The sequence below is a fragment of the Rhinolophus sinicus genome, chromosome 2, assembly GCF_057876585.1.
Source record: "Rhinolophus sinicus isolate RSI-liver-muscle chromosome 2, RSI-T2T, whole genome shotgun sequence".
Lineage (NCBI taxonomy): Eukaryota > Metazoa > Chordata > Mammalia > Chiroptera > Rhinolophidae > Rhinolophus > Rhinolophus sinicus.
This window is the reverse complement of record NC_142502.1, coordinates 87,098,978-87,125,788: the sequence shown is the minus strand read 5'-3', so window position 1 is coordinate 87,125,788 and position 26,811 is coordinate 87,098,978. Positions and strand designations below refer to the sequence as shown.

Here is a 26,811-nt window from a genome sequence, read left to right as displayed (position 1 = left end):
AGTTCCCATTTAAGTGTCCTTCTAAGATCTACGGCATGACTGGGTGCCTGTGTCCATGATGGACATTCATCGGAACAAAAAGAAGGTATGGAAACAGTTGAGATTGTTCCGGGCCATAGGCACCAATCCCCAAAGCTCTTCTGAACTCTGAGGAGATAAGCACACTTTGTCACAGCCTGACAGATATCTAGAAAAGATAAATCAGATTGACGATTCGATAGAACTGCATTCTTAGGTAGAGGTCCTACATATGATTGTAGCTTATTTATGTACTTCATTCTAAGCTAAGAATATCATCTCACTGTTTATACTTACTTTATATTCACTTTTATGAACTTTTAGCCATCACGACATTGGATGACAAATCTGCAATTTTCCTTTCAGCACAATAGCCAAACCTGACCTAATGACGCCCCCCCACCCCCACCCCCATTCAGAGTTAATACATATCAATGGTGCACTGGGGGTACTCATGCCTGCCCTCCAACAGGGGACCCTCTATGGGCCATCAAAGTCACCATCTGCTGGTAGGCAAACACCTGTGAGGGCACAGCCGGTCCAGGGCAGTGAGAAGCGCACTCAGCACGCCTGCCGGGTCAGAGCTGCATGGCCACGCGGCTCCCTCCCCACCGCCTGGCATGGCTCTCAGTCCTCCCCCCACGCCCAGATGCGCGCTGTCACCAGTGCTCTGGGCCACCCCGCCCACTGACGCTAGCATGTATGCTGCCTGCTGCTCTAACGTTACAAAGGCCACATGGAAAGAATGACCTGTTGGTCACGTATGAGAACTGTAGGGTCAAATGCTTGGTTGTGATGTGCTCTTTTTATAACCGAAAGCTTGAAGTGTCTAGTGGGGCATGTTAACGCAGGAACTAACCTGGGAAACGAAGTTATTGTGCAAAGAGCCTGATTTTCTTTTAACAAGGACGTCGCCTCCTTCCTGCGTTGTCTCATGTTGTCTTCGACCGTGTTGAACTCGGACATTGTTCCTCCGTACGGCTGTCCGGGTGTCCCCTCAATCATGTAACTCCCATACTCTGGTCGCCAGAGGGTAGGATGGCTACAGAGGAGAAAACGTAGGCGGGCTCATTTGCTGCAGTCTACTCAATTTTTAGAAGTTTTTACAAAGTTGCCTCAAAATTTTAAGAAACCATTAGGTATAAATGAAGTGAAAAACTCCCTCACAATTCCCAAAGGCTGGTAATTTTTCATAGCGCTTCAACTATGTAAGGGTTAGAAGTACTGGGTCCAAAATATTTATAAATAACCGAAAATGCACATGGGGCACTCACTGTCTAAGACAAGCTAATCCACTTTGCAGGAACGGAGAGGAGACCTTAAGGGCTTTTTTAGTTCGAACTAAATGCAGGTCCAAACTCAAAGGCAGCCGACCGAAATTTAGTGAGTGGAAAAACAAACTGGAGAGTACACGCCTTTTCACCTCTTTGTCTACTTAAAGAAATATTTTAAAAACATCCTGCCAGCCAAACAAAACCCATGTGCAAGTTTTATCTGGCACCATAGTTTGTGATCTCAGTAACACTTTGCATTTTTTTTTTTTTAATGTTTAACAGTAAATAGGCTTTATATTGAGTTTATTATTCTAGGTGCTTTAATATATTAATGGATTTAAAATGTCAACACCCTATGAGGTATTATTATTATTATTCCTACCTTACAGATGAGGCACAGAGAAATTTATGTGCCTCAGGTTACCCAGCTATTAAGTAGAGGAAACAGGATTTGAACCAGGCAACTCAGACCTAGGTTCTAAACTCCTATACATCTGAGGAAAGATTCTAGTCTAGTGGTTCTGATAATGTCAAGAACACTGAAACAAGCCTTCAGCACATCAGCTTACTTTGGGTTTGTCCTTTCCCCCTTTTCTTGTAGAGTTTCAAGAACTTCCTCTCCCGACAGGACCAATTGGACTTTTTTGTTTTCATGATCGAAAGACACCAACATGTATTCCACCTATTGACAATAAAGGAGAGAGAGATGAACACTCGTCCAGACTGGCGCGCAGTGTGACCTCTAGGAGAAGGCAGGGAAGCCTGAAGGTTGGCAAGGCTCCACAGTAACTTGAGACCGTCACATCTGCTTGCACTACAGCACACAATAACTGTTTGCATAATATGAAAGCCTGGAGAAGATGGGGCAATAATGGCTTTGTCTAAGAACAAGAAGGCTTATCCCTCAGTTCCTTCTTTCCCGTTCTACATAATAGCCTGCAGCAAGGTCAACATGCCCATTTTGACAAACTGTGCTTCAAGAGAGAAGTAATTCAAAGCTAAGATTCTGTAAACTGCAGTCACAAGTTGCATTTTAAAATTTATTTCCTCAATTGCCTTACTGTAGGTTATGTGGGCCTTCTAACCAAGGTAGATCATCTTTACTTACTGACAGGCTACTTAATAATCCCACACGTAAGTCCCACGATTGGAGAGTTCAGTCATAAACACACCAATATGGAGCAGTTATTTTAGGAGTTTCAACCATTTAGTTTTGGTTTTTCAATAATAATTTATGACAACTTCCCCACTCTGAAACCAGATGAAATTGACCGTGCAAGGTACACTAGTGCATTTAGAACAATACCTGGTGAATTCTGATAAGAATCAAGAGTTCAATACCAAAGTCAGACTTTTCTGGGCAGAGTAGAAATAGAACCTGCTTTTGTTTTCCCTGAAATTACGTGCTTTAAGTTCCCTGAAATTACGTGATGTAAATAGTGAGGCTTATGAATCACTAAGACTGAAACAAAACACACATCACCCACATACACGTAAGTGAAAGGTGTGAAACCAGATCATTCAGGCCAACACTGGAGAGTACTGTCTACACAGGACAAGAAGACAAGAAGACAACTCGTGCCTCACAAGGCAGACCAGTACACAGATGTCTTTTGTTTGGCTTATGGTAGTATTAAAATTTTAAAAAAACAATCGCTTCTCGGCCTTTTGGCTAAGATCAAGTGTAAAATTTTAAAAAAGGGTAAGCAACAATACATCCACTACCTGCCTGACATTCACATGCAAATCTCGATTCCCAGCCTCAAAAACAAAGGCCCAGCCAGCAGCCCAGCACTAGGCCTGAGTCCTGCAGGGCTGAGGGGAGGGCTGGGCTGCTCTGTTGAGGGGGCGCCACGGTCTGCCTGTGTGGCCTATTCCCTTACGACGCCTGCCCTGGGTTGGAAGGTGTTTGAGCAGCCAACCCTATCACAGAACCCGTAATGTTAAAGAGACCGTTTTGCCCTTCAGCTAAGAAATATAAAGGGGAAAAAATGTTAGTGACCATAGGAAATAGCCTGGCAGGTTTAAACAACAACAAAAAAAAACTTTTCACTTTTATTAGTTGTTGCTATGGATTGAATGTTTGTTTCCCCCAAATTCATCTGTTGAAGCCCTTAATCTCCAGAGTGATGGTATTTGAGGTGAGGCCTTTGAGAGGTAAGTAGGCCGTGAAAGTAGAGCCCTCAAGATGGGATTAGTGCCCTTACAATAAGAGATGAGAAAGATGATCTCCTTTCACCATGTGAGGACACAGCGAGAAGGCGGCCATTGCAAGGCAGGAAGAGGGCCCTTACCTGGAATGGAATCTGCCCGCACCTTTGATCCTGGACTTCCCAACCTCCTCAACTGAGAAATGAACGTCTGTTTCAGCCACCCAGTCTGTGGTATTTGTCACAGTAGCCTGAACTGATAAGATAGTTGTCTTATCAAGAGTTGAAGCTCCCATTCGTGTGTCTCCGTTAGAATTTTTTAGTTCAAAAAATGGGTAAGAGTATTTGATTGAGGTACACGGACTAGAAATGTGAGATTTGCACCTGTACATTCACACTCACTGTCAAATGCCTGAAATCTGTAGGCTGCAGAATCCATAACTGCTCCCAACTTTAAGTACAGGTTTTCAGACAGCACCTACAGACCCACAACTCGTGAATAGCTAAAACATGACGGGACAGGAAACTCTGTTAAGTCTCTGGATAGATATATGAAAATATCACAGGTCTGAGAAACAAATTTATCTCCAAATGAGCATTAGGAAGGTTATGCTATGAACTTTTCATTTATGATCCTAACCTTCAGACCCATCATGCACAGCAGGCATGATCACCCTTTTTACAGCTGGGCAGAGAGGCTGAGTAAGGGCCCCAGGCTAGTGTCAGAGCAGGGATTTGAACTTAGCCCCGGCCGGCCTCAAGGCCCAGCATACCTCCTTGCTGCTAGGGCCACAGAGGATGCCAATCTTGGTTAATGATGATAAGCTTAAAAAAAAAAAAAAAAAAAATGTAAGTTATATGAGGCAGGGAAAGGTTAGAATGCTGGCTGAAAATCTCTCAAATTATGCCTCAATTTTATGAAGTGGGCCTGACATTGTCTCATAGTAGCTGAGATGTAACAGTTATGGTTACAGATTTAAACACAGCGGCTGGCCCGTCTCTCAGGCCCAGGCCAGAGCTCCTGTGCTCTATGTAGCATTCCTAACTCGCCCAGTTAGAAGGAACCTTCCTCTTTCAGTTACTTCCTCCTTCCATTGTTGTTCCAACACATCTGCCTGGCACCATCTGTTATCGGAATTATCTTCTTAACCAGATAACATGCTTCCTGAATGAAAGATGAAGAGACAAACTTCCTAGCTTACTGGGTTCCCATCATTTATCTACTATCAAAATAAGCAAGAACTTTTGTACCAATCATATAATCTAAATTGCACTAACTCTGTTAGTTTCCGAGTTTTGAAATAGAAATCCTTAGCTTTCGAAATCACTTAGCCCAGAAGTCTAAGGCACGGGAAGAGCAAAAGAACAGAAAGCTCAAACTCAGTGTGAGTTTTAAATATCAGCCAAATGAATGGCATTTAAAATGCAACAAAATAAATACGTCTTAATTAAAAAATAATCATCCATGATTTCATCAAGCAAATGAAACAAAAACAAAAGAGCAAGAAAAACAAACTCACTTTTGGATAAAATCTAAGTTCAGTTAGAAGCCTTAAGAATGTCCTGAACATTTGCAAACTCAACTGTAAAGCATTCTGAAGTAATTGTCCCCTATGGTCACCTCGATCTTTTCACATCAGTGCTTAACATCTTAGTTTTTTGTTATTTTATTTAATCCTTCCCCCACCCACTTCAATACATTTACGTTTATTTCCAATTCTAGTTCACGCAGGCACTCATATAATTAACTCAGCCTTGAAGAGCGAAACTACAGATGGTTTAGTAACGTAGCTGCTGAGGTGATAATAAAAAGTGACATGTAAGCTTTCCTAGTATAAAATACCTAAAGCCACAGTGACTTATTTTACTATTTTTGGATTTTGTCCCCATCCTAAACTTTCTTTCTGCATCCAAAGGATGAGAGGAAAAGATAGGATCAAAGAGAAAATCACAAAACAGGATACAGAGGCCCTTCTGTATACAACAGATTCCAAATATTAAACTATACCAGCTTCCTAACTTTGAATAGCATTTAGACTATACACCCAGTTATATCACCTTCTCTGCGTGCACTGCACACATACACAATTCTAAAAGCATATGCCCAAAGAGCATTACAAAAGGGCTGCAGAGTGACTACTTAAAATTCATGTAATTAACGTATCATCTGGAAGTAGCAAAACAGCCACTGTACTAGTCTCAGTATACAGACTACAATGCCCTAAATGTAACTTAGGGACCCTGCTATTTGGTGCCCATTGGTTATCTTTTGAAACGGGGGGAGAACAGGCCCCACAAAAAGAAGTGGCCACTGTGACAGACACTCATTTTTTAAAATGTGCGCTCCATTTTTCTACAAATGAAAATTAAAATCTTTTAGGTGTTATTGTTGAAAGGCTAAAGAGCTAAATTTTATCCCACTGGAATAACAGTCACTTATATCTCTGAGCCGTTGAATCAAAGACAAAGGCACATTCAAAAGATACTTTACACGTCCCACCGTGTTGCTGGGCAGAACCTGACACAATGACCCCCGAGAGTCACTGAACGCAGGTCTGCACGAGGACAGGGCGCGGGATGTGCATCTGAAATCAGGCCAATAAAAATAAAGACTCTTAACTGAGGGCGATGTAAGTCGCCAGGACAGTGCTGAACACAGAGCAGACAGAGATGCTAGCGGCATTCAAGTTCCAGGCAACAGCCAGTAGTAAGTTTTAGGATTTACGTGGTCTTTAAATAGCATTTACCAATAGTTTAAAATCAAAGCTTTCTTTTTTAAAACAACAACAACAGAAACTTATTGATACTCTACCATTCAGGTAAGGGTTTCAGGGAGCTTAGAATCTAAGGAAAGGCTAGATATTTTGTAAAATACAAAATGTTAAATTTCTACTCTCTAGAGGTGAAAACAGTACTTAAATAGGAAAACAATCCAGCTCTCAGTCTCAGAAGCAGTTACAGGCAGTTCCCTATTTAGGGAGGGTATACTTTGAGAAAATTCCTTTGTCCCTAGCCCCCTCCTGAAATGCCAAATGCAGTATTCAGGGCCAGCTCCTCCATTCCACCACTGGCCAAAGCCTGTGGGTCTGACTCCTGCTAGAACCACCTGTTGCTTCTCAGAGACCCAGTTTTCTCCTTACACTAACTCCAAAACAAGCCCACAGCCATGTTTGAGGGTTAGTGCTCTAGAGTTGATGACAAAATCAGTGCCTAAAATGCATCCTGCTGCCTCCCTCTACCTCAGCGGCCGCCAACCCCTACCCCGGCTGTCTTGTCACTCACTCAACAAAGCACCGTGCGAGGAATACTGTGAAGAGCCAGGCAGGGTGGTTCCTGTTCTCAAGCTTCCACTGTGGCTGCAACCACAGCCGATAACACAATACAGCTGAACGACCGGGAGAGCGCTTGAGATGCGCGTGTGTAACAGGAGGACCTGATGCATCTGGGAGGTGAGAAGGCTTCCCAGAAGGAAGAGACTGCCCAGGCAAAGGAGAGGGTCTGCCGCGGCTTCAACCTCCCACAGGCTCCCTGGGCTTTCCCTGACCACCATCTGACTGCAGCATAATCACCTGTTTGGCTGGTCAGAGATGCCGATAAACTGGTCCCCACCTGCACAGATCATGCCACAATAGTCCTTCTATAGATTATAAATGGTTTTAAAACTAGCGACCATGCCTTTCTGTCCAGAAGACTGTTTCATCACATGGCAAAATATTAATGATCAGTATTTTTGAGCACTCCCAACCATCTAGTTGGATGGCATCCATTTCCATATCTAACATGACACCGAAACGTGAAGCATCCAAAAATGTGCCTGCCATAGCGACACTTAAATTTTTAATTACCTGTAAGGTGTGATCAAACAATACAGTGAATGTTTAAAGGAAAAAAAATTCATTACAGTAAAAGACACATTGCCATTCATTCCCCTCAAAATATTCCCCCTCAATTCAAACACACTTATCCCATCATTCTTGCCACTTTCTGAAGCAGTTCTGGAAGTCCTCTGTCATGAGTGTCTTTACTTGTGCTGTCATGGCTCCTCGATGTCCTGAATCACTTCAAAACGTGTACCTTTCATGGTCATTTTGACTTTGGGGAAGAGCCAGAAGTCACATGGTGCCAGATACGGTGAATAAGGTGGATGAGGACACACTGTAATGTTTTTATTTGACAGAAATTGCCATATACCAGAAGCGATGTGTGACATGGAGTGTTGTCATGATGGAGGATGATCGACGGCACACTTTAAAACACACCTTCTCTCAACCGTAGTTCATACCCGACTGACTGCACCAAACAAGTTGAAACTTGTCACACACTGTTACTATGGTTTGACGCGACGCTTCCCGTACTGAAGATCCCACTGGATGGCACTTGGCAGCAACATTCACTATATTTTGTGATCACAACGGAAAGGCTCCATGTCACACATTGTTTGTGGTACGGCAATTTCTGTCAAATAAAAACATTACCGTGTGTCCTCATCCACCGTATTCACCAGATCTGGCACAATGTGACTTCTGGCTCTTCCCCAAAGTCAAAATGACCATGAAAGGTACACGTCTTAAAGTGATTCAGGACATCAAGGCAGCCACGACAGTGCAACTAAAGACACTCACAAAAGAGGACTTCCAGAACTGCTTCAGAAAGTGGCAAGAACGATGGGATAAGTGTGTTCAAAGCGAAGGGGAGTATTTTGAAGTGGATGAATGGCAAAGTGTCTTTTACTGTAATAATTCTTTTTAAATTTAAACATTCACAACATTTTGTGGTATTTCATATACCGTATTTCCCCGAAAATGAGACCTACCAGGAACATCAGCTCTAATGCATCTTTTGAAGCAAAAATTAATGTAAGACCCGGTCTTATTTTAACATAAGAACTGGTTTTATTATATATTATGACATGATATGATATATGATATGATATAATACTGGGTCTTATATAAGGCTGAGTGTTATATTAATTTTTGCTCCAAAAGACACATTACAGCTGATGGTCCAGCTTGGTCTTATTTTCGGGGAAACACAGTACTTAAATAGGGAAGACCTGACTGACAAGGCCAGGAGAACAGCTTTGCTTAAACTGGTGGTTAAACTCGAGTACGAAGCACTACTATAGATGTAATAACAATGGACATGGCTCAGAATTTGGTGTGAGGTGGACTCCCAGATTAGACACGTCTAATGATGACATAACCAGTATCAAAACTGCTGCTATTTATTTATGTGGCAATGTTTGAGCACTTTGAGGGGACAAATGTGAAGTAGGAACTGTAATACATACTTTTGCACAGCCATGTATATCGTGATATTTGATAACTGTTGATATGTTATTTTGAACTGTCCTATGTCCCCAAAATAAATGCTTTCAGCTTAGTCTAAAGGTACAGCAAATTCTTGTAATATCTGATATAGTTTGACTTTTTCCTGCTACTATGAAATGTTATCTTGTACCATGGAATGTCACAGGGTATATTCTAGTGAAGTTTACATTTTTAAAAACCCAAATCAACGTGGCCTCTCGCTGACCTGGCATTTGTTGGCATCCTGGGCTAGGACTTAAGCTTACAAAGCAGGCTGCTTTTTACTTATAATATGTTAATCTCAATTTTAACCCTGCATAACATCAATGAATTTCCTATGCGATTAGCGGAAATAACTTCCTTGAATCATTATCTGGGCCCACACAGAGAAAACCAATTTTTCACATGCCAAGATTAGCGATATGAAACCTAAGTGAAAAATTTTAAGATTTTAAAACAGAGAAAGAAAATGGGAGGTGCTGGGAAAACTGTGGTGAATTTCATTAAGGGGACAATGACATCTTTCACTAAAGAAAAAAAATCATGTTGTCCATTATGGTAGCCACTAAGCATGTGTGGCTATTTAGATTTAAAATTAAAATAAAAAACTCAGTTCCCAAGTCCCGGTAGCCAGCTATGGCTAGTAGCTACCCTACTGGCTAGTGCAAACACTTCCATTACTGCAGAAAGTTGTATTGGACGCACTGGACTAAACCCAAGAGAAACTGCAAGCCTGGAATTGCACCTGGACATACGAATTCACTACACAGGAAATCCCTGAATATCGATCTGCTTTTATGCCCCACAGATGGCATGAGGTATTTAATTTCTGGGCCTCTGAATTTACATTGGCTGAATTTATTTATTATTATTATTATTATTATTATTATTATTATTATTTTGGCTGAATTTATTTTAACCACACCATTACACTTCAGGAATGTGTCAGTTTTAATTTTCTGGAGGCTATAAAGACCACATTAAGGCACTCCTACCTTATTTCTGAACCAAATCTCACAGAGCCCAGCCAGTTTTCTTACACAAACGATCTCAGAAAGGGTATCACATCAAGTAACCAACGGTGATGTTTGCTATGGCCACCAACTGAATACAGACACTCTGCAATGGAAAAACCTAAACCTAAACCAGAAGACATTTCCTCCTGAAGAAATAATATTGCAATAGGTAGTTTTTATTTACCGCAACACACCTGTACTTTCGCACGAGAGCTTTCGGTCTCTAAGGACAAGCGAATTCCTTGGCTCTTTCCTGAGAACAGGCTCCCCTGCCAGAGTCCTAGTTACCATGTGGCTGACAAGAAAGAGGGTATCCTGGTCCCCAGACAGAAGCTGCTTTGGACCATCTGGTCTGCAGTGCTCAGCTGGAGGTGGGGTGAGCCCAGCTCAGGGCCTGATGCACGCCTATGGCTAAGCAAGCAAAAGAAGGCAGCAAGCACGTTCCCTGGTGAGGCGTGTTTATAAATGAGGTTGGCCTCAATTCAGGGACTGCCTACGAGAAATGTGAGAAATTCAGGGTTACAGTTCTTAGGAACTGGTGGTAGACTAACCCACCCAACACAGTGTATGGGTGTGTGTGTGTGGTGGGGGGGTGCTTTCTAAAGAGACTGAGAGCCAATGCTAAACCTGAGGAATTCTAACTCCAAAGTGACTGCTGTGCTCGGAGGGGGTCCACCTATGCCCCCATAGCAGGGCGACAGTGATTCAGACCTCCAAGTTCATTGCTATTCCACCATCACAAGACTCTGAGCAGAAATCCTTTTATAATCACATCTCATAAAGGCAGCATCAGGGCTCCCCGCTCAGGAGTTAGACCCGGATGGCAGGGCTGATCCTACCCCACAGACCTGCGTCAGATGGGACTCGGAAGATAGAGACTCTTGTGAATACAAACTCCTTCCCTGCCATATTTAAAATTCATGTTAAAAGAGCAAAATCTCAAGAGGTAAGTCAAAGCTCCCGACTCTGATTCCAGCCCACCACCTACTGTGCTGGCTGGGGCTGGCACAGGCTGCAGAACTATCAAGTGAGGTCAGTCTGATTTTCATATAAAGGGCTCACCACAGACTCTGCCTTTTCACAGGGCTCTGGGAAGGCTGTAGGCCATTACTAAACCTGTTAGCATTTGCCCAGGGGACCAAGAAATTTACCAAGTACATTCAACATTACAGTTTTTGGTTTTTTTTAAATGCTGGCATTTCACTAGAAGGGAATCACTGACCATGTGGTAGTGAAAAATACTTAAGCCTGCGTTTGTGGCTCTAAGACTTTGTTCCCACCATTCCGTCCTCTATTCATTTTTTTCCTTTTCACCTTAAATCTCATCTCGGGTTGGAGCCTACAAAAACTATCACAGAGTTCTTTTCCTCCTGTTCATTTGGGAGGTGCTATGTAGGAGAGCAGCCAGGGGTGCAGGCTTTGGAGTCCAATCCGTTTGAATCTTAATAACTTCTCTGTATTTAAGCTTTTTCTTTTGTAAAATGGGGATAATACCTGCCTCACAGGGCCACTGGGGAGGATTACATAAAATAATGCACGTAAAGCGCCTAAAACAGTAGTAAGTACACAGTATCACTCAAATGTTAGGGATTCTTTTCTAGCTCTAGGGCAGGGATACACTTATTGAGGCAGAACAGTATAAGCATTTTTCAAATGCTTGTTATAACTCCTTAGTGGGCCATGGTGGGTTGTAATCAACATTACAAAAAATTCTGAAATAGAGTAGAATATCAGAATATGTCACTTAGGAGCAGGAAGTACTATTTCACCAAAATACTGTTTCAAACAGCATTTGTTTCAGGTACTAATTGATCTCAAAGGTGAAAGCTACTAGTGTACAATACTGCCTCACTCTGCCTTAGGCAGACATGGGTTCCTTCACTAAGCACGTCAAGTCATTCCGCTCCATAAAACTTTCAAATGGCCCACTCAGCACAAACTCCCAGCCCCCTCACCAAGAGCATTAAGCCTACCTCCGGCCTCCGTCACCTTCATTTCCATCCCTCCCTGCCCTCCCCCCCACCACCTCGCTGCAGCTACACTGGCCGCCTTTCTGTTTCTCCAACAACCACATCAGGGCCTTGATATACTTCTATTTTCTCGGCTTGGAAAGATTTCACCTCAGCCCTTCAAATAGCTGGCTCCTGTGGGTCTTAAGTCCAGTGCCGCTTCTTCAGAGAAACCTTTGCTGACCACCCCCCACCCCAACACTGTGATCCCCTTCTCGTCCTTACCCCCAAGGGGCACCAACCACACGTAGTGCCTCCTAGACTTGTGCAAGATGGTTACCCTGCCCAGAGCAGTCTTAATTTTCCCCCTCTTCTCACAAACACTACGATTGGAGACATTTGGAATGTGTTTTATCTCTGGGCCTTAGTTTCATCATCTAGAAAATAAGGGGAAACAAATGTCCCTTCCAGCTCTAAACTACTATTTCTGTGATTAAACTCTGCCAGAACTCCTCTTAGCATTTAACCACCAATTTTTATTTCACTCTGAAATACATTACTTTGCATTGCCAGGAATGTTAATTTTATTCAAATGCATTTTCTTGTTACCCAAAGCTTTGATCTCTGGGTGAGGGCTTGAGACACACTGGCAGGAGTCATGAACTTTGTACTTAGAGGACTTCTGTTTACTTCCTAGTTCTCACCTCTTGAGTAAGAGTCAGCAGATGATGACCCCTAGATAGAACTTAACATGGCCAAGGTGGCCCCGGGGCCTGCAGAGGACTAGCTTGCTTAGCAGAGGCAGGACTGTTGAAAGTGTATGGATAACAACATACCTTACAAGCGTATTTAGAAGGAAATAAGGAAGCACCCCCAAGTAACCTCTTTACGTTCATCTGAAGCTTACAGTTCAGAATATATACTTTACAAAGTAGATTTAAAAAAAAAAAAAGTAATCTTTCCAGGGTTTAAGGTCAACTGCTACAATCCCTAACTCTTTAAAATAGAAGTGCCAGCCAGCTTTCACAGTTACTTCAAGATCTTGACTCTCTCTCCAGAGCATTAAAATGTGTGAAGCTCTGTGCACCCCAGCCCATGACCCCTACGGGTGATCCAAAAGCAAGCCGAGTCTTACTAACCTCCAGGTAAAGGCTCATGGAGTCACATGCCTGAGGGTTTTGTTTTAGGGCTAAGTCAGCATCCAGTTCAAAAAGAAAGTAGTCAACTGAATTCATAGGACTGAAAGAGGAGCTGGGGGAAGGGAGACAAAGAAGACAGTGGGTCTGTGTGAATACTTATGTAATCAGGGACATCTGGTTTTGGGGTTCTTTTGTAATCTTGTTGTAGAAATAAGTTTAACTACCAAATCCTGACCAACAGACACGAAAATCTAAAAACACAGAAAGCTCACCAGAGTGATCAACAGAGTAGAACTTTCGCCGTATGAGCTCTCCAAGGATACAGCACTCTAGATAACCAAGTTTTCCAGGTACATTTAAAGATGTATCCAAAATGAGCTCTTTTGGCTGGAGGTCTGAGGCTTATTCATGTTTACTAATATTCTTAATGTCTGAGAAACCCAGCCTTTGAGTGGAGATTCAGGGTCATCCGTCATCCATAGCATGCTCAATCCATTACAATCAGTTTCAATATACGATAGAGATAACATAGAGCCACGAAGACAGTGCCGGAGTAACCCGAACTCACATGCTTTCTCAGTTCAATTTTGTTTCTTTCTGAAAACTATAATCAAGATTTCAAGGACTCTACAAACTGTGAAAACATGCACGGGCTTTGTGCCATTTATTTTGGCCAGAAACCAATTTTTGCTCTTTTCCCAAGTTCTTAATATGTTTGAAGCAGGTTGTTGCCAAAGCCTCCAGTTCCTGCCTAGCCAGCAGATCCAATGGCTTCATTTCAGATTCCATCCTGCCATACCTCTCCACAGCCTGCCAGCCTTCTCCCCCAGGGGTCCTTCTCAGAATCCCCCACTAAACCCCTGTGACTTAAGTGGTGAATATCAGGCCCCGCCCACGTTTCCTCTCTGGGTTATGTGCTCTCTACCCTGGCTTTACCATTTTCAGGCCTGGGCTGCCCAGGCACACACACAGCCGGCTCAGGTGTTGCTCCAGCTCCGTCTCCCACTGTCTACCTGGTTTCTACTGGATGAGCACTGGGCTCCTTACATTAAGGGGTTCCAAACCAGAATACCCAAACCAGCTCCCCGAGCAACTGTCCCCACAGGGATTCTTACTCACTTGGTCATCTAAGCTAGGAACCTGGGGGAGAGGCACCGCCATTCGGGCGCCAGGCCCTCAGACTCCTCCAAAGGCCCTCTGTAATATACACAACTCTATTTCTAGGGCCTCGGGCTGGACACTCTTCTCTCTCCTCTGTAGAAATGTCCTCTGTCGTATGGGCTCCATGTCCCTAGTGACCCCTCCCAACCCATTTTTCCTACTGCTACCAAAGGGATCTACCTAGGAAAAACCTCCTTGTACCAGTCCTCGACTTAGAAGATCACGTGTCCCTTCAGGGGCTATTACAAAGGAACTTCAACAGCCTGAACCCAACCCACCTTTCCAGCCTCAACCTCCAGTCGGTCCCTATTCCCTGCTTTGGTCGCCCTGCCCGCAGTGCTCCCTCACCTTCACGCATCTTCATACTTTCACATTCGCACACGCCCTTCCCTTGCTTTCTCCGTCTCCCTTTTAGATCCTACCACAAGGTCCCCCCATCTCTAAGACTCCCAGGATCTCTAGGTACAGAGCAAAGCCACCCCACCAACCACTGGGGTTCTTCAAGGACAGAGAGCTTCTCACTTTTCTTGGTTTCTCTCTTGAACCCCAGGGCCCAGCACTGGAAGTCCTCGCTACACAGGAGATACTCAGTCAACACTTCTTAATTCACAAGTCATCCATCATGGAAATAAAGCCTTCAGAGTATTTTGCCACACGTAAGTAAAGATTAACTCTCAGCTTTTCTGAGGGAAACATTTTGCAATACCAACCTGCATTTTATAAAAAAAAGTTATGAGGCTCACCAGGTTTACTGAGGAAGTAAAAGAAAAAATTTCTGGAAACCTAGTATCTATGGCTTTTAAATTAGATCAGTTTTTCAGTAGTCAGTAAAATATGTTATCTTAGTAAAATGCTAAAACCCAAAAGGTGACAGGACAAGGAAATGGACTCTACCATTTCTATATGCACGTGCTGATTTTCATAAGTTGTACGAAGTTCGAAGCATTCTGAAAATTGTTAAAGGATACAATTATAAATATAAATATATGTATCTATATAAAAGCATGCGATTCAAAACCAAATGATAAAAAAAATCCTATTTGTCTTACAGATGAGGAAATTGTGGTCCAAAAAATTTACGTTCCATACTTCAGATCACACAGCCAATTGGGGGAATACTCGAAGCTTGGACTCCTATCTTCAAATTAAAGTCCATTCAGAAAATGGGTGCAAGCTTTAAAAATAATTGTGTTTTTACCAAATACTTGGTCAAAGGATGATAACAGTGATACCAAGTGTTGCACATTATAGCACAACAGAAAAGAAAATCCTTTAAAAACCTGGCTCAATCTTGGTTGTTGGAGATACAACCACGAGGGTAGCCAGCCTTTACAGACAAAGGACAGTAGAGCTGAAAGAAGAGAAACAATGGGAAAGACTTCCACTTCTGATCAAGATGGAGTAACAGCAATCGATTTTACCCTCCAAACTTGAAACAACCAGAGAAAGATAGAGAGAAAATATAAAAGGAATAGGTTTTTTTCCAAGACACTGGACATCAGATAAAAAGGCAGAGATCCCTGAGATATGGGGGGCGGGGGGGATTAAGTGAGCCCTACAGTTGCCCCAACTTAGCCCAGAGAGGCTCTAGATAATGGGCAGGGAGGTGAAGCAGAGCCCAGAGGACTCCAGGAATTGAAGAGATGGAGTCTGAGGAAACCAAGTCAATTAGCGTTCACAGGACCAGTACAAAAGAGAAGCGAGCTGCATAGAAAACCCTGGAGATCTGCAGAGGGACCCCGTTAAGGATTCAGTAGTCCATCAATCCATGCGTGTGAGGCAAGTACTCATAGCTGGGACAGGGTGTGTTCCCACAAGCCAGAATGGAATAACTCCTACTTTAAGGCCACTGAAGAAAGTACTTGTGAAGGTCTTGTTTCAGTAGAAGGAAATAATTAGCCCTAAACTGAGACTTCTCCAGATCTGCCTAATAAATTGTAAAAGCAAGACCTGAAAGGATCAAACAAACTACCGCCAAATCGTTACATTCCAGAACAAAGCTTAAGGATACTTTTAGGAATATACAAATACCGAGTATCCAAAAAGGTAAAATTCATGTCTGGCATCCAACGAAGATTACCAGACATGCAAAGAAGCAGGAAAACATATTCAAAATGAAGAGAGAAATAAATTAGGCCTGACCTTAAATGACAAAGATGATAAAATTGGCAGACAAAGAAAGACATTAAAAAAGTTATTAGAATGTATTCCACACGTTCAAAGTGAGTTTGGTAAGGCTGCAGGATACAGAATATATAAAAAACAATTTTATTTCAATATATTAGCAATGAACAATCAGAAATTAAAACTTAAAAATAATACCAATTACAATAGAATCAAAAAATATCAAACACTCTGATAAATTTAAGAAACCAAAAATAATGGACAGATGTATTTGTTCATGGGTTGGAAGACTCATTATTGTTAACATGTCAATTCTCCCCAAATTGACCTACAGATTCAATGCTATCCCAGTTCAAATTCCATTAGGGTTTGTTTGGTTTTTGGTAGAAATTGCCAAGCTAGTTCTAAAATTCAGGTGCAAATTCAAAGGACCTAGAAGAGTCAAAACAAGTTCAAAAAGAACAAAGTCGTACAGCTGACACTACCTGATCCCAGGATTTATTATAAAGCTATAGTAATAAAAAAGAGTGTGGTATTGGCTTATAGATAAACAAATAGATCAATGGAACAGTACAAAGAGTCCAGAAATAAAACCACACATACATTGACAACTGATATTAGACAAAGGTGCAAGGGCCTTTGATAGCAGAGAAAAAAGTCTTTTCAACAAATGGTCCTGGGGTAATACGCAAAAATCAACCAAAACCAAAAATTCATACCTTGCACCCTGTATAAAATTAACTCAAAATGAATCATAGACCTAAATGTAAAACCTATGATTATAAAACATCTAGAAGAAAACACAGAAGAAAACCTTTGTGACCTGGGATTAAAGAAAGATTTCTTAAATACCGCCCCAAAAACATGATCCATAAAAGAACAAATAGACAAACTGGGCTTCATCAAAATGAACAATTTCTGTTCTTCAAAAGATATAGTTAAAAGGAATGAAAATAGATGGGAAGAACCTATGTACAAAGCACATATCTGGTAAGACTTACATCCAGAATATTTTAAAAACTCTCAAAACTCAGTAATAAGAAAACAACTCAAATAGACAAATGATTTTAACACACCTTACAAAAAAAATAGAAATGGCAAATAAGCACATGAAAAGATACTTAACATCACTGGTCTTTATGGAGATACAATAAAAAAAATATAATGAAATACTACCACACACCTATTAGAATGGCTAAAATTAAAGACTGTCTATACCAAGTGTTGGCAAGAATGTGTACGAACTGGAACACTGCCGATGGAAATATAAAAGGTGGTACAACCACTTTGGAAAAGTTTGCTAGTTTCCTTTAAAAGTTAAAACACATCACTCCTAGATAATAATCAAGATTGAAAGCATAAGTCCTTATAAAGACTTGTATGTTAATGTTCATTGAAGTTTTGTTTGTAATAGTTAAAACTTGGAAACAATAATGAATAAACAAATTATAGTATATCCATACAATGAACACAACTCAGCAATTAAAAGGAATGAACTACTACTGACGCATGCAACAACATGAATGAATCTCAAAAACATATATGCAGAGTTTAAAAGCCAGACCAAAAAAGTACATGCTGTGTGATTTCCTAGATATAAAACTCTAGGAAATTCGAACTAAGCTACAGTGAAAAAAAAGTTGATCAGTGGTTGCCTGGGAAGGGTGGCGAAGAGAAGAGGGAAAATTGCAAAGGGGCATGAGGATATTTTTGGAGATGATGAATATGTTCGTTATTTGGATTGTGGTGATGGTTTTACAAACATATACGTATAAAAGAGTTCTTATTTTAAATATGCACATATTTTAAATATGCAGTTTATTGTATGTCAATTACATCTAAATAAAGCTGTTAAAATGTTTTTAAAAACCCAATTTGGTTAAATCATGAACATATAAATGGAGAATATTAATTAGCAAGCTCATTAGTATATGGGTCATTCATCCAATAATACCAGCAACACCTGTGGTGCCCCAGGTATAGTTTTCTAAGTTTAAACATATGTTCAGATGACTCGAGTACCTAACAATGTTCAGAAACACAAAATCTGATGTTAAAGTTCAATTAATATTCTGACATCTTTTCTCAAGACCTGGGGTCTTAATGAACTTCACCTAGATTTTTTACTTCAAAATGAAGCCACACACAGAATACTAGCATTTGCTAGTACTGCTAAAAGTTGCCAACACCACTTGCAGACATTACTACAAGCGGTATTAATAGAAGTGATATGGTGAGATCATAGTAACTGGCTGGTTCAGAAGTCCAGAAACATTTGTCTATTGGAGCCTGGTGTACAGAAGTAATGAGCCTTTCTCTTCCATTCTATTTTCCTCAGGCCTTTAAAGTGCAGCAAAACCTCTACTTACCCAGAATGATACAGAGACCTCCTCAAACTGGTCAGACCCAGTATGCACTCCCCTTGAACAACACGTAAGGGCACATAACCCTCACATACCGATGCTATTTATCACCTTCCTGCCTTTATTATTAGGGTGGTGCAAAAGTAATTGCAGTTTAAAAGGTTAAAAAAAAATTGCAAAAACCGCAATTATTGCTCCACCAACTTAATACATTGTTCTTTTGCCTAGAATGCCTTACCTCTCTTCATCTAATCAATGGCCACATTCTTTATAGGGTAAGCTTCTCAGAATCATCTGAATTGCTGTGTTTCCCTTTCACACATACACACACGTGAATGTCTCTGCAAAGGGAACACGGGAACTTCTGGAGGGTGATGGAAGTATTATACATACAAATGTTTGATATTTTTCATTTCAGCTGGTGGCAGATATCCGGTTATATACACTTGTTAAAAGTCACCGAATTGTACATTTAAAACGGGTGCATATTATTGTATGTAAATTGTAATTCAATGAAATTGGTTTAAAAAGCCCACACCACATAATACAAAATGAACAGGAAAACAACAACAAAACAGATTTACCCCAGAACTAGCAGTCAAGCACATATTTAAGCCAAGCTGGAATTCTCAGCCTCAATTCCTAATATAAACATAGGGTCAGTTATCTGGTTTTTTAACCTTCAAAAATGAACCTCTTAGTAAAAAAGGTAATTTTGAAAGAAAAAAAAAAATTCACTTTTTGCCTTGATTTCACCACTATGATTTAGACACAATAAATGCTTTTAAACTAATGTCAACAGTGACAGCTGAGAAAGATGCAACAACTTTGTTTTAAGTGCCACAGAATACACAATGACCTATGTAAGAAACCCAGATCTTCATGACTCATAACGACTATCAAGTAATTCATTTGTGCTCAATATCTTATTCTAATAAGTCTATGTCAAATTATGCATTAAAAAATTTTTAGATTTTGAAATGCAATTTAAAAATACCAAAATACCATCAAAAATTACTAAGCTAATAGAATATAATTATATCTAAACAGGCAAATTTCAGTTAATTGGTTAAAAAACAACAGCCCACATACATGGAATGCCTCATTTCCCAATGGCCATGCTATTTAAAAGAGATATAATGGATAGTAAAAACTTTTCAAGAAAACATTTTACGCTTTATGTCTTTACTTAAAAGGCTAGGCATTCACTTGCCAACTATTTCATCAACATTTTCTCATTTAATCTTAGTAACCCTGTAAGGAAGGTATTATTGTCCCCATTTTATAGATGACAAAAATGAGGTTAAGAGAGATTAAGCAATTGGGTCCAAAGCTACATAAAACCTTCAGTTAAACTAAAATGACTACACTTTTGTCCATTCTAGATTTATAGCTCAGGATTATGTTATTTTTTGTTATAGGATCATGGTCTTAATCATTAACAACTTACGCATTTTCTAAATAGTCACATAAGCGCTCTTAACCTACCCAGGCAAATGTTTAATTCCAAATCAATGGGTGATACACCAGCCCTTAAATTCCACCTCAGTTTTGTTGGTTTTATGTATAAGAACACACTTAAATATTAAAGACATATATATTTCCTCTCAAAGTTCACATGGACTTTTCTGCTAACTTCTTGCCTTTGAGAACCACATTACACTGGGTTAAAAAAAATAAACTAAAAAAATTATGTTTGCTTTTAAATGTTGTGTTCTGGCACCTCTACAACCTGTAGAGTTTGAACTCTGTAAATGGAGATTTGATGAAATCTCATACATTGTAAATAATCCAAAACCTGGTATAATGTGTTTAAGAAATGGACCTGGTGTCAGACAGATTTCAATTCTGATAATGCCTCTGCCACTAAGTAGCTCAAAAGGCCTGCCAGGTAGCTAACACTAGAGTGATTATTATTAGGAAAAAAATCAAATCTTATTTATTGCCACATTTGCAGCATAGATTTCCTAGGTTTGTCTTTTAATGTGCACACTCCAAGTTATAAACAAAATCTATACCGGAAAAGCTGCGTGTGAGCTGTGGAGAGAGAAGTGCTTACTTTTTTGCACATATACACTGCCTAGCAGGCAATACAGCACCCCTCAATATCCCTCTTACATTTCCCCCTGATCCCCCATCCTGTGGCAAAGCGAACCTAATACTTCCTGGCACCTAAGAGTTAGAAATTCTTTTTCCCACAGATAACAAACAGCATAAAACATGGTGGCTAGAGTTGGGACCTGTCACACTAAAGGTGAAACAGGCATCACTAAGCTGATCTGGGAATCTACCTATTTATAAAGTTCTCACTTTTTGAGTTCCAAAAAGCCAGCATACACACACCTGTATTATACAACCCATTTTTTACTGTGGCAATTGGTGAAAAAGCGCTCTTTACTCAGCAGTCTAAAGATTATCTTCAGGTGAATTTCAATGACTAACATTCTGGTGTGAAGGATATACATTAAGAAAGTTTTATTCAAACTATACTTACTCAAATTGTAAAAGCTGGAAGGGAAAGTGTGTCCAGCCCTCTCACTTGCCAATTGGGGAAGGTGAGGCTCAGAGTCACACAGGCAGTTTGGCAGGCCTCGGAATACGACCCAAGTGGAACTCCAGATCCAGGGTTCTTTTTGCTAAGTACTATCAGTGAGATATACTGTCCGAGTAACCAGGGCTGAGCATTTGAAAAGTGGCAGGCTTTTCTTCCAACCCTATCTATGACCATGGCTTTAAGGCACATTTTTTCTCTTTTTTTAATCCAAGTCTATGGTCCTGTAAGTGCAACCGCAAAATTTCCCACAAAGAGCAGTATTTTGGTATCACCCGAACACTGTCCCACATATCGCACCCCAAACACCACTTTCAGTCTGCCAAGGTCATCCTTCATCTCTGGGGCCACACCACCCCCCACACCCTTCTCTACTCTTATCTGCCCAGACTGTTTCTCAGTTATTGACCAAGGCTTTTGCATACAAACAAAACAAGCTTGCTCATGGTCTACTCCTGCCTGAAGATTTCTATTCAGTAGATGTGATAGTTAATTCCTACTACCATGTTTCTCTGAAAATAAGACTGGGTCTTATAGACGCATTAGGGCTTTTGTTCAGGGGATGTCATCCTGAAAAATCATGCTAGGGCTGATTTTCCAGTTAGGTCTTATTTTCGGGGAAACACGGTATGTACAAGGATTAGAGCTAACACTGGAGTAGTTAACTTCTTTCCTGCTCTTTTTCAAAGGCTCATCTCCTCAAGGAAGCCTTCCCTGATAAATCTGAGATTCTGGCTTTCAAGCTCCTTTAACTACCACCATGGTAAGAAATAATTTACACATAACACAATACACACCCCCTCAAATAAATAACTCAAAAGTTTGACGTGATAGTCTTATTAAGTATAAGGAATCAATATTCTTCATTGTATTTTTAAAAACATCTAGGGGGATTGAGATCATAAAAACCACACAATACACAAATATACAAATCAGATGCTGTAAAGAAACAATGAACTTTGGACTAAAATTGAAGAGTGATCACCAAGTATATACACTGTATTTCTGTCCGAAGAAGTATGTGAAACTACTTACAGAAACGTGAATTACTAGTCATTATACTTTTCTAACTTAAAACAACATAATTCCTTCAACTGCAAGAGGTAGAATTATCTCCCAACCTTAGAAGTAGAAAAAACTAACTTTTTGCAGGGAGATTCTATATTGGCAAAGCAGCACCTTCACGCTTAGATAACACTGACTAGAGGATAAATTATTTACACCTGCGAAGCCAGAGAAGGCAAATGGTAAAAACACGAAAATATATGGACTTTTCAAGAAGTCATTTAATTATCTGAATTGTATACACATGTGATTTTTTAAAATGCAAAGAGGGCACACAAAGGTCTGGTATAAAAAACTCAATCTAACAGGAGCAATGCTTTCCAGATCATTACAATAAACAATTGCTCAACATATTGAGAATCCAGAGACATTTCACCTCCAGGAAGAACACATGTTGAAGCACTGATTTGTACTTTAGATGCCAGATCTAGGCCATGGCAAGGCACTAACATATCCTAATTTTGAAGCGCTAAGAGTTCTCATTTAGAATTAAACAGCACCAGGAAGGTTTCTCCCCTTTAGGAAAACTGAGCCCTCATGTGTTTCAATTTATACTTATTAAGTGTGGGTGGGGGGTGGGGGTGGGGAGGTGATGAGGAGAAATTGGAGGTTTAAAGGATAACTGGATGAGGTGGGGGTGGGGGGCAGAAGCGAACATCCTGAGGACCTGGTTCCCAATAGCAACGGGCGTTCCTAGGACAACTTTCATAGTGATCGCGAAAGCGCATTTTGAGACGGGACGGTGGACCGCGAAAGGCGGCCGGCAGGTAAGTACAGAAGACTGTAAACTCCCCAAAGCACCAAATGTCACACTTTTTCATGCGTGCGCCCTCCCAGTGTCCAATCCACATTTGCTGAATGAGGGGGAAACCCAAATGAATGAATGGGAGAGATCTGGCAGAAGGCTCAGAGCAGGGCTCCACGTCCCAGACAGCCCTGGACGCCCTCCCGCAAGGGCACGGACAGCGCGCCGGGGCAGGGAGACGCCCGGGGACCCTCTGGACGCAGTGCAGGACGCGGACCACCATGGGGCCTTGGGGCCGTGGTGCAAGGTAAGGCCTTGCGGAACAAAGGCGGCGCAGGGTGGCCTGACAGGCGTCCAGAGGAGCCGGGGCCGCCGGCACTCACCTCATCACCCCACTTGAGCACATCCTTCTGCCGGTCCTTGACCGCATGGTAGATGTGCAGAAACTGGAGGATCCCGTGCCGCCGCACGTGGTCGGCGTGGCGCTTGGTCTCCTCCCAGCTCAGCGGCGAGCCTTGGGACAGCAGCCCCATGGCCGCCCCCTCCTCTTTCTCCTAAGGGCTGACGCGGCGGCTCGCTCCGGGCGCGGGACGCGAGCGGGACACTCGGCTGCCAGCGGAAGGCGGCGGTGACGGCAGCTGCTCCGCCCCTGGGGGGCGCCCTCGGGCCGCAGCCGATGGAGAGCGGGGTTGGGGGGGTCCGGTCCGCTCCGGCTCCGCGGCGAGGGGTCCTTGCTGCCCAGGTGACCGACCCAGGAGTCCGGCGAAACGCGCGGGCTCAGCAGCAGAGGACCAGAGGGCAGGCTGGGCAACTCTCGGCCCGGCAGCCTCGCCCCTCGCCTGCTCCCGCTCCCGCCCCGCTCTTGCTCTGAGGCAGCGGCGACGGACCCCACAGGCGTGGTGCGGCAGCGTCTCCCGCTTCTCTTTGCCGGTGTCGTGCACTAGCTTCTTCCTACTTGTGACCAAAACCTGCGCCGCCACGGAGCATGCCCAGTCTTCCTATCCGCTCGCTCGCCGTTCCCGTGCGCAATCCTTCGCTCCGGGTTTTATAAACTACGGGCGGGGGGCGGGGAAAGGAGGCGGTGCAGGAGAGGAGGCGTGGCTGAGCGCCGGAAGAGGCAAAAGGGGGTTGCCAAAGAGGCGTGCGCAGGCGTGGTTAGGGCGGAGTCAAAGGGAAGGCGCTCGCGGGGGGCCGGGAGTGAGTCGGCCTCGCTTTAACCAAACGCGATCTGCAAAAATTTGTTTTCTCCAATCCAAAGAGATAAACTCTGGGTGGGGGAAGAAGATGATTATTTGAATTAATGAAGAACCCACCAGATTATTGTTTAGGTGATAGGGGCCTCACACTTACAAGAGCAGAGGGAGAAGAGCAGGGTATGAGAAGAAAAATATTAACTTGGGAATCAGATGAAACACGTTCAATTCTAGTCTCCACCCTCTACCGCCTGAGAACTTCCTTGGGCGTTATTTCCATAACCTGTATAAAATGATACGAATTCTATCGATTGAAAGACTTAGTACAATAAAAGAATGTAAATATCTCGTTAATTTTTACATTGATTACATGTTGCTATAACAGTAATTTGGATATGTTAAGACAGAATATATTAGTTAAGTCACCTGTTTCTTTTTAGTTTTCAAAGCTGGCTAATGGAAACTTTAAGATTACTCATGTGGCTCGAATGCCACTGAAAGCAGCGCAGGTGTAGCCATTTACACTTTGCAAAGCACACACACTTTCTACCTACACCTGCTGCATTCCCTCCCAACACCGTGAAGCTGGCCTCCTGGGAGTGTCAGTTTTTAATGAGGAAACGGGGAAAGAGGCGGTTCAATAATACGAAATCCTAGTCTAGCCAAAGCTCTACGTGACGCTGAATGTAGTAAGAGAGTCAACAGCATAAGTTGTCACTCGGCCCCAGATTCCGGTTGATACTCACAGAAGGGTGCCTCTCCTACCCTGTTCCCGAATTCCGAACCAGCATCCCAAGGAGCCCCCGGTCAATCCCAAATCAGGTGCTTCGTGGTGGCACCACCTGGCAGTTATGTCAGATTTAAACCAGGACCTCCAACGGTGCCTTTGCCAAGTACTGTTACAAGGCGGGGCAAAACCCACCACAGGTCACCGGAAGTCATATTCAACGTGTCATTTCCCTCTATTTGACGATATTTCGCATTTTTAGGTTTACTTCTTCTCGATTTCATTCTGTAGATTGCAACCAGGACTGGGTTTCAACTGCTGGGAGTGGGTTTTCAGCAGACAGCCCAGGATACATCGTTAATGAGAAAAGAAGGTCGCTCGTATCTTGCTGAATCAGCCCTTTCCAGGCCCTGCCCAAAGGCGGATTCCTGGTCATTTCTTCTGCGGGGAAAAAACACACACAAAAAAAAAAAACACGACACCCGAGGCTGGAATGAAGCCCTGACAGAGCTGGTTCAGACATCGCATCCTCGGCTTCCAGCATCCAGGACGGCCGCAAGCCCCGCCTCCAGGGCCGCCTGGAAAACCTGGACCATGGAGTCAGGCGGCTGGGGACGCCGCGCTACCCAGCAGCTGAGCTGAGCATGCTCCGAGAGCGGGTCTGTCGCGGGAGGAAGCGGCGCGGAGCCGCGGGCGCTGCACGCCGCGCCGTTGTTGTGATACAGCCCCCACCACGTGACTGCACCGGGCCCGCCTCCTGGCACATGGCAGCCTCTCCCCGTGACTCAGCACTTTGTGGCGGCTTGATGCTAGAGGTCAATCCTGGGAGGGTTGCCGTGGGGCAAAGTCTCCGCCAGCCACTTCTGACCCCGGGGCTGCTGCTCCTGTTGCTGGTGCAGCAGCCATTTCAGACTTGTCTGTTTTGGGGCCTCCTAGCAATTAGGAAAAGATATATATTATTTCCCAGTAGTCACGCTGTGCCCAACTTCCCCTGAGTCAGTGGCCCCGCAGAGCGTCTGGAGCTGGCCCAGCAGAGATCAAATGAGGAAAGCAGAGGGGATGTGCCTAGGGGGGTCTCTGAGGGAGAATACTGTAGGTTCAAGCCACTTGCGGTTACCAGCCCCAGGCCATACTGCTCTCTTGGGCCTGAGCATCCCCTGCTTGGTCATTGTGGGCCACCTGCTTTATGACAAGCACTTTGATCTGGAATCCAGATCAATTCTGATCTGGAGCAGCCTCAGTTGTTGCCATGTTTTCTAGATGAGGCACCTGAGATCCGGTACTGTAGTCCCCACTTGTCCGGGGGGATACGTTCCAAGATCGCCAAGTGGAAGCCTGAACCCACAGATAGACTGTGTTTTCCTATATGTATATATAATAAAGTTGACACCGTTCTTGTGCTTCGGGGCCATTATTAAGTTAAATAAAGGTTACTTGAACATAAGCACTGTGAGAAAGTTAAACTGATATGGCTACCAACTGACTATCCTGCAGGTAAGGTGTTCAGTGTGAATACTCTGGGCAAAGGGATGGTTCTCATCCAGAGGGGGACAGTGGGCGAGATCATGCTACTCAGAACAGTGCCCACAATTTCAAACTTATGAATTACTTCTGGAGTTTTCCATTTAATATTTTCAGATTGTAGTTGAGGCAGGTAACTGAAAAAGCAAAAAGCGAAACCCTGGATAAGCAGGGACTACTGTGACAGTAAATAACAAGTAGTGGCTACACAGGGACTTGGACTCCAGTGTGATTTCAAAACCTATGCCCTTTCTCCTCTACCTCACAACTTGGGTGAAGCTGAGGGCCTCCTTCCATGGGACTCTTCCTGGGTATTTATACCACCTCCACAGAGCCCTTCTTCTCCTCTGACACACCATTTCCCCAAAGATCTGTGGTCTGTCAGTGAGCTAAGACTTTTTTTTTCCCTCAGAAATTTTTTTTTTTAATTAAAGTTTATTGGGGTGACAATTGTTAGTAAAGTTACATAGGTTTCAGGTGTACAATTCTGTATTACATCATCTATA

The 26,811-nt window shown here is 42.7% G+C and overlaps 1 protein-coding gene across 5 annotated transcripts in view; it reads right to left on the bottom strand.

Moving 5' to 3' along the window:
* Positions 1–25,341, bottom strand: part of GCLC (glutamate-cysteine ligase catalytic subunit) — a 45,630-nt gene extending 20,289 nt beyond the window's left edge. For 2 of the 5 annotated variants that reach the window (XR_016020304.1, XM_019734673.3), the window contains exons 1-3: positions 23,248–23,885; positions 1,862–1,974; positions 878–1,060 (exon numbers count right to left, since the gene is read on the bottom strand). Coding sequence is in view for 4 of the 5 variants with exons in the window: in XM_019734673.3 (XP_019590232.2) it covers positions 878–1,060; positions 1,862–1,974; positions 23,248–23,397 (446 nt within the window). In the remaining variant the exon portion in view is untranslated. Of the gene's footprint in view, positions 1–877; positions 1,061–1,861; positions 1,975–23,247; positions 23,886–24,803 lie in introns of those variants that run through there. The other 3 variants (XM_074333090.2, XM_019734675.3, XM_074333091.2) reach the window with 3 other exon arrangements.
* Positions 25,342–26,811: the final 1,470 nt, after the last annotated feature.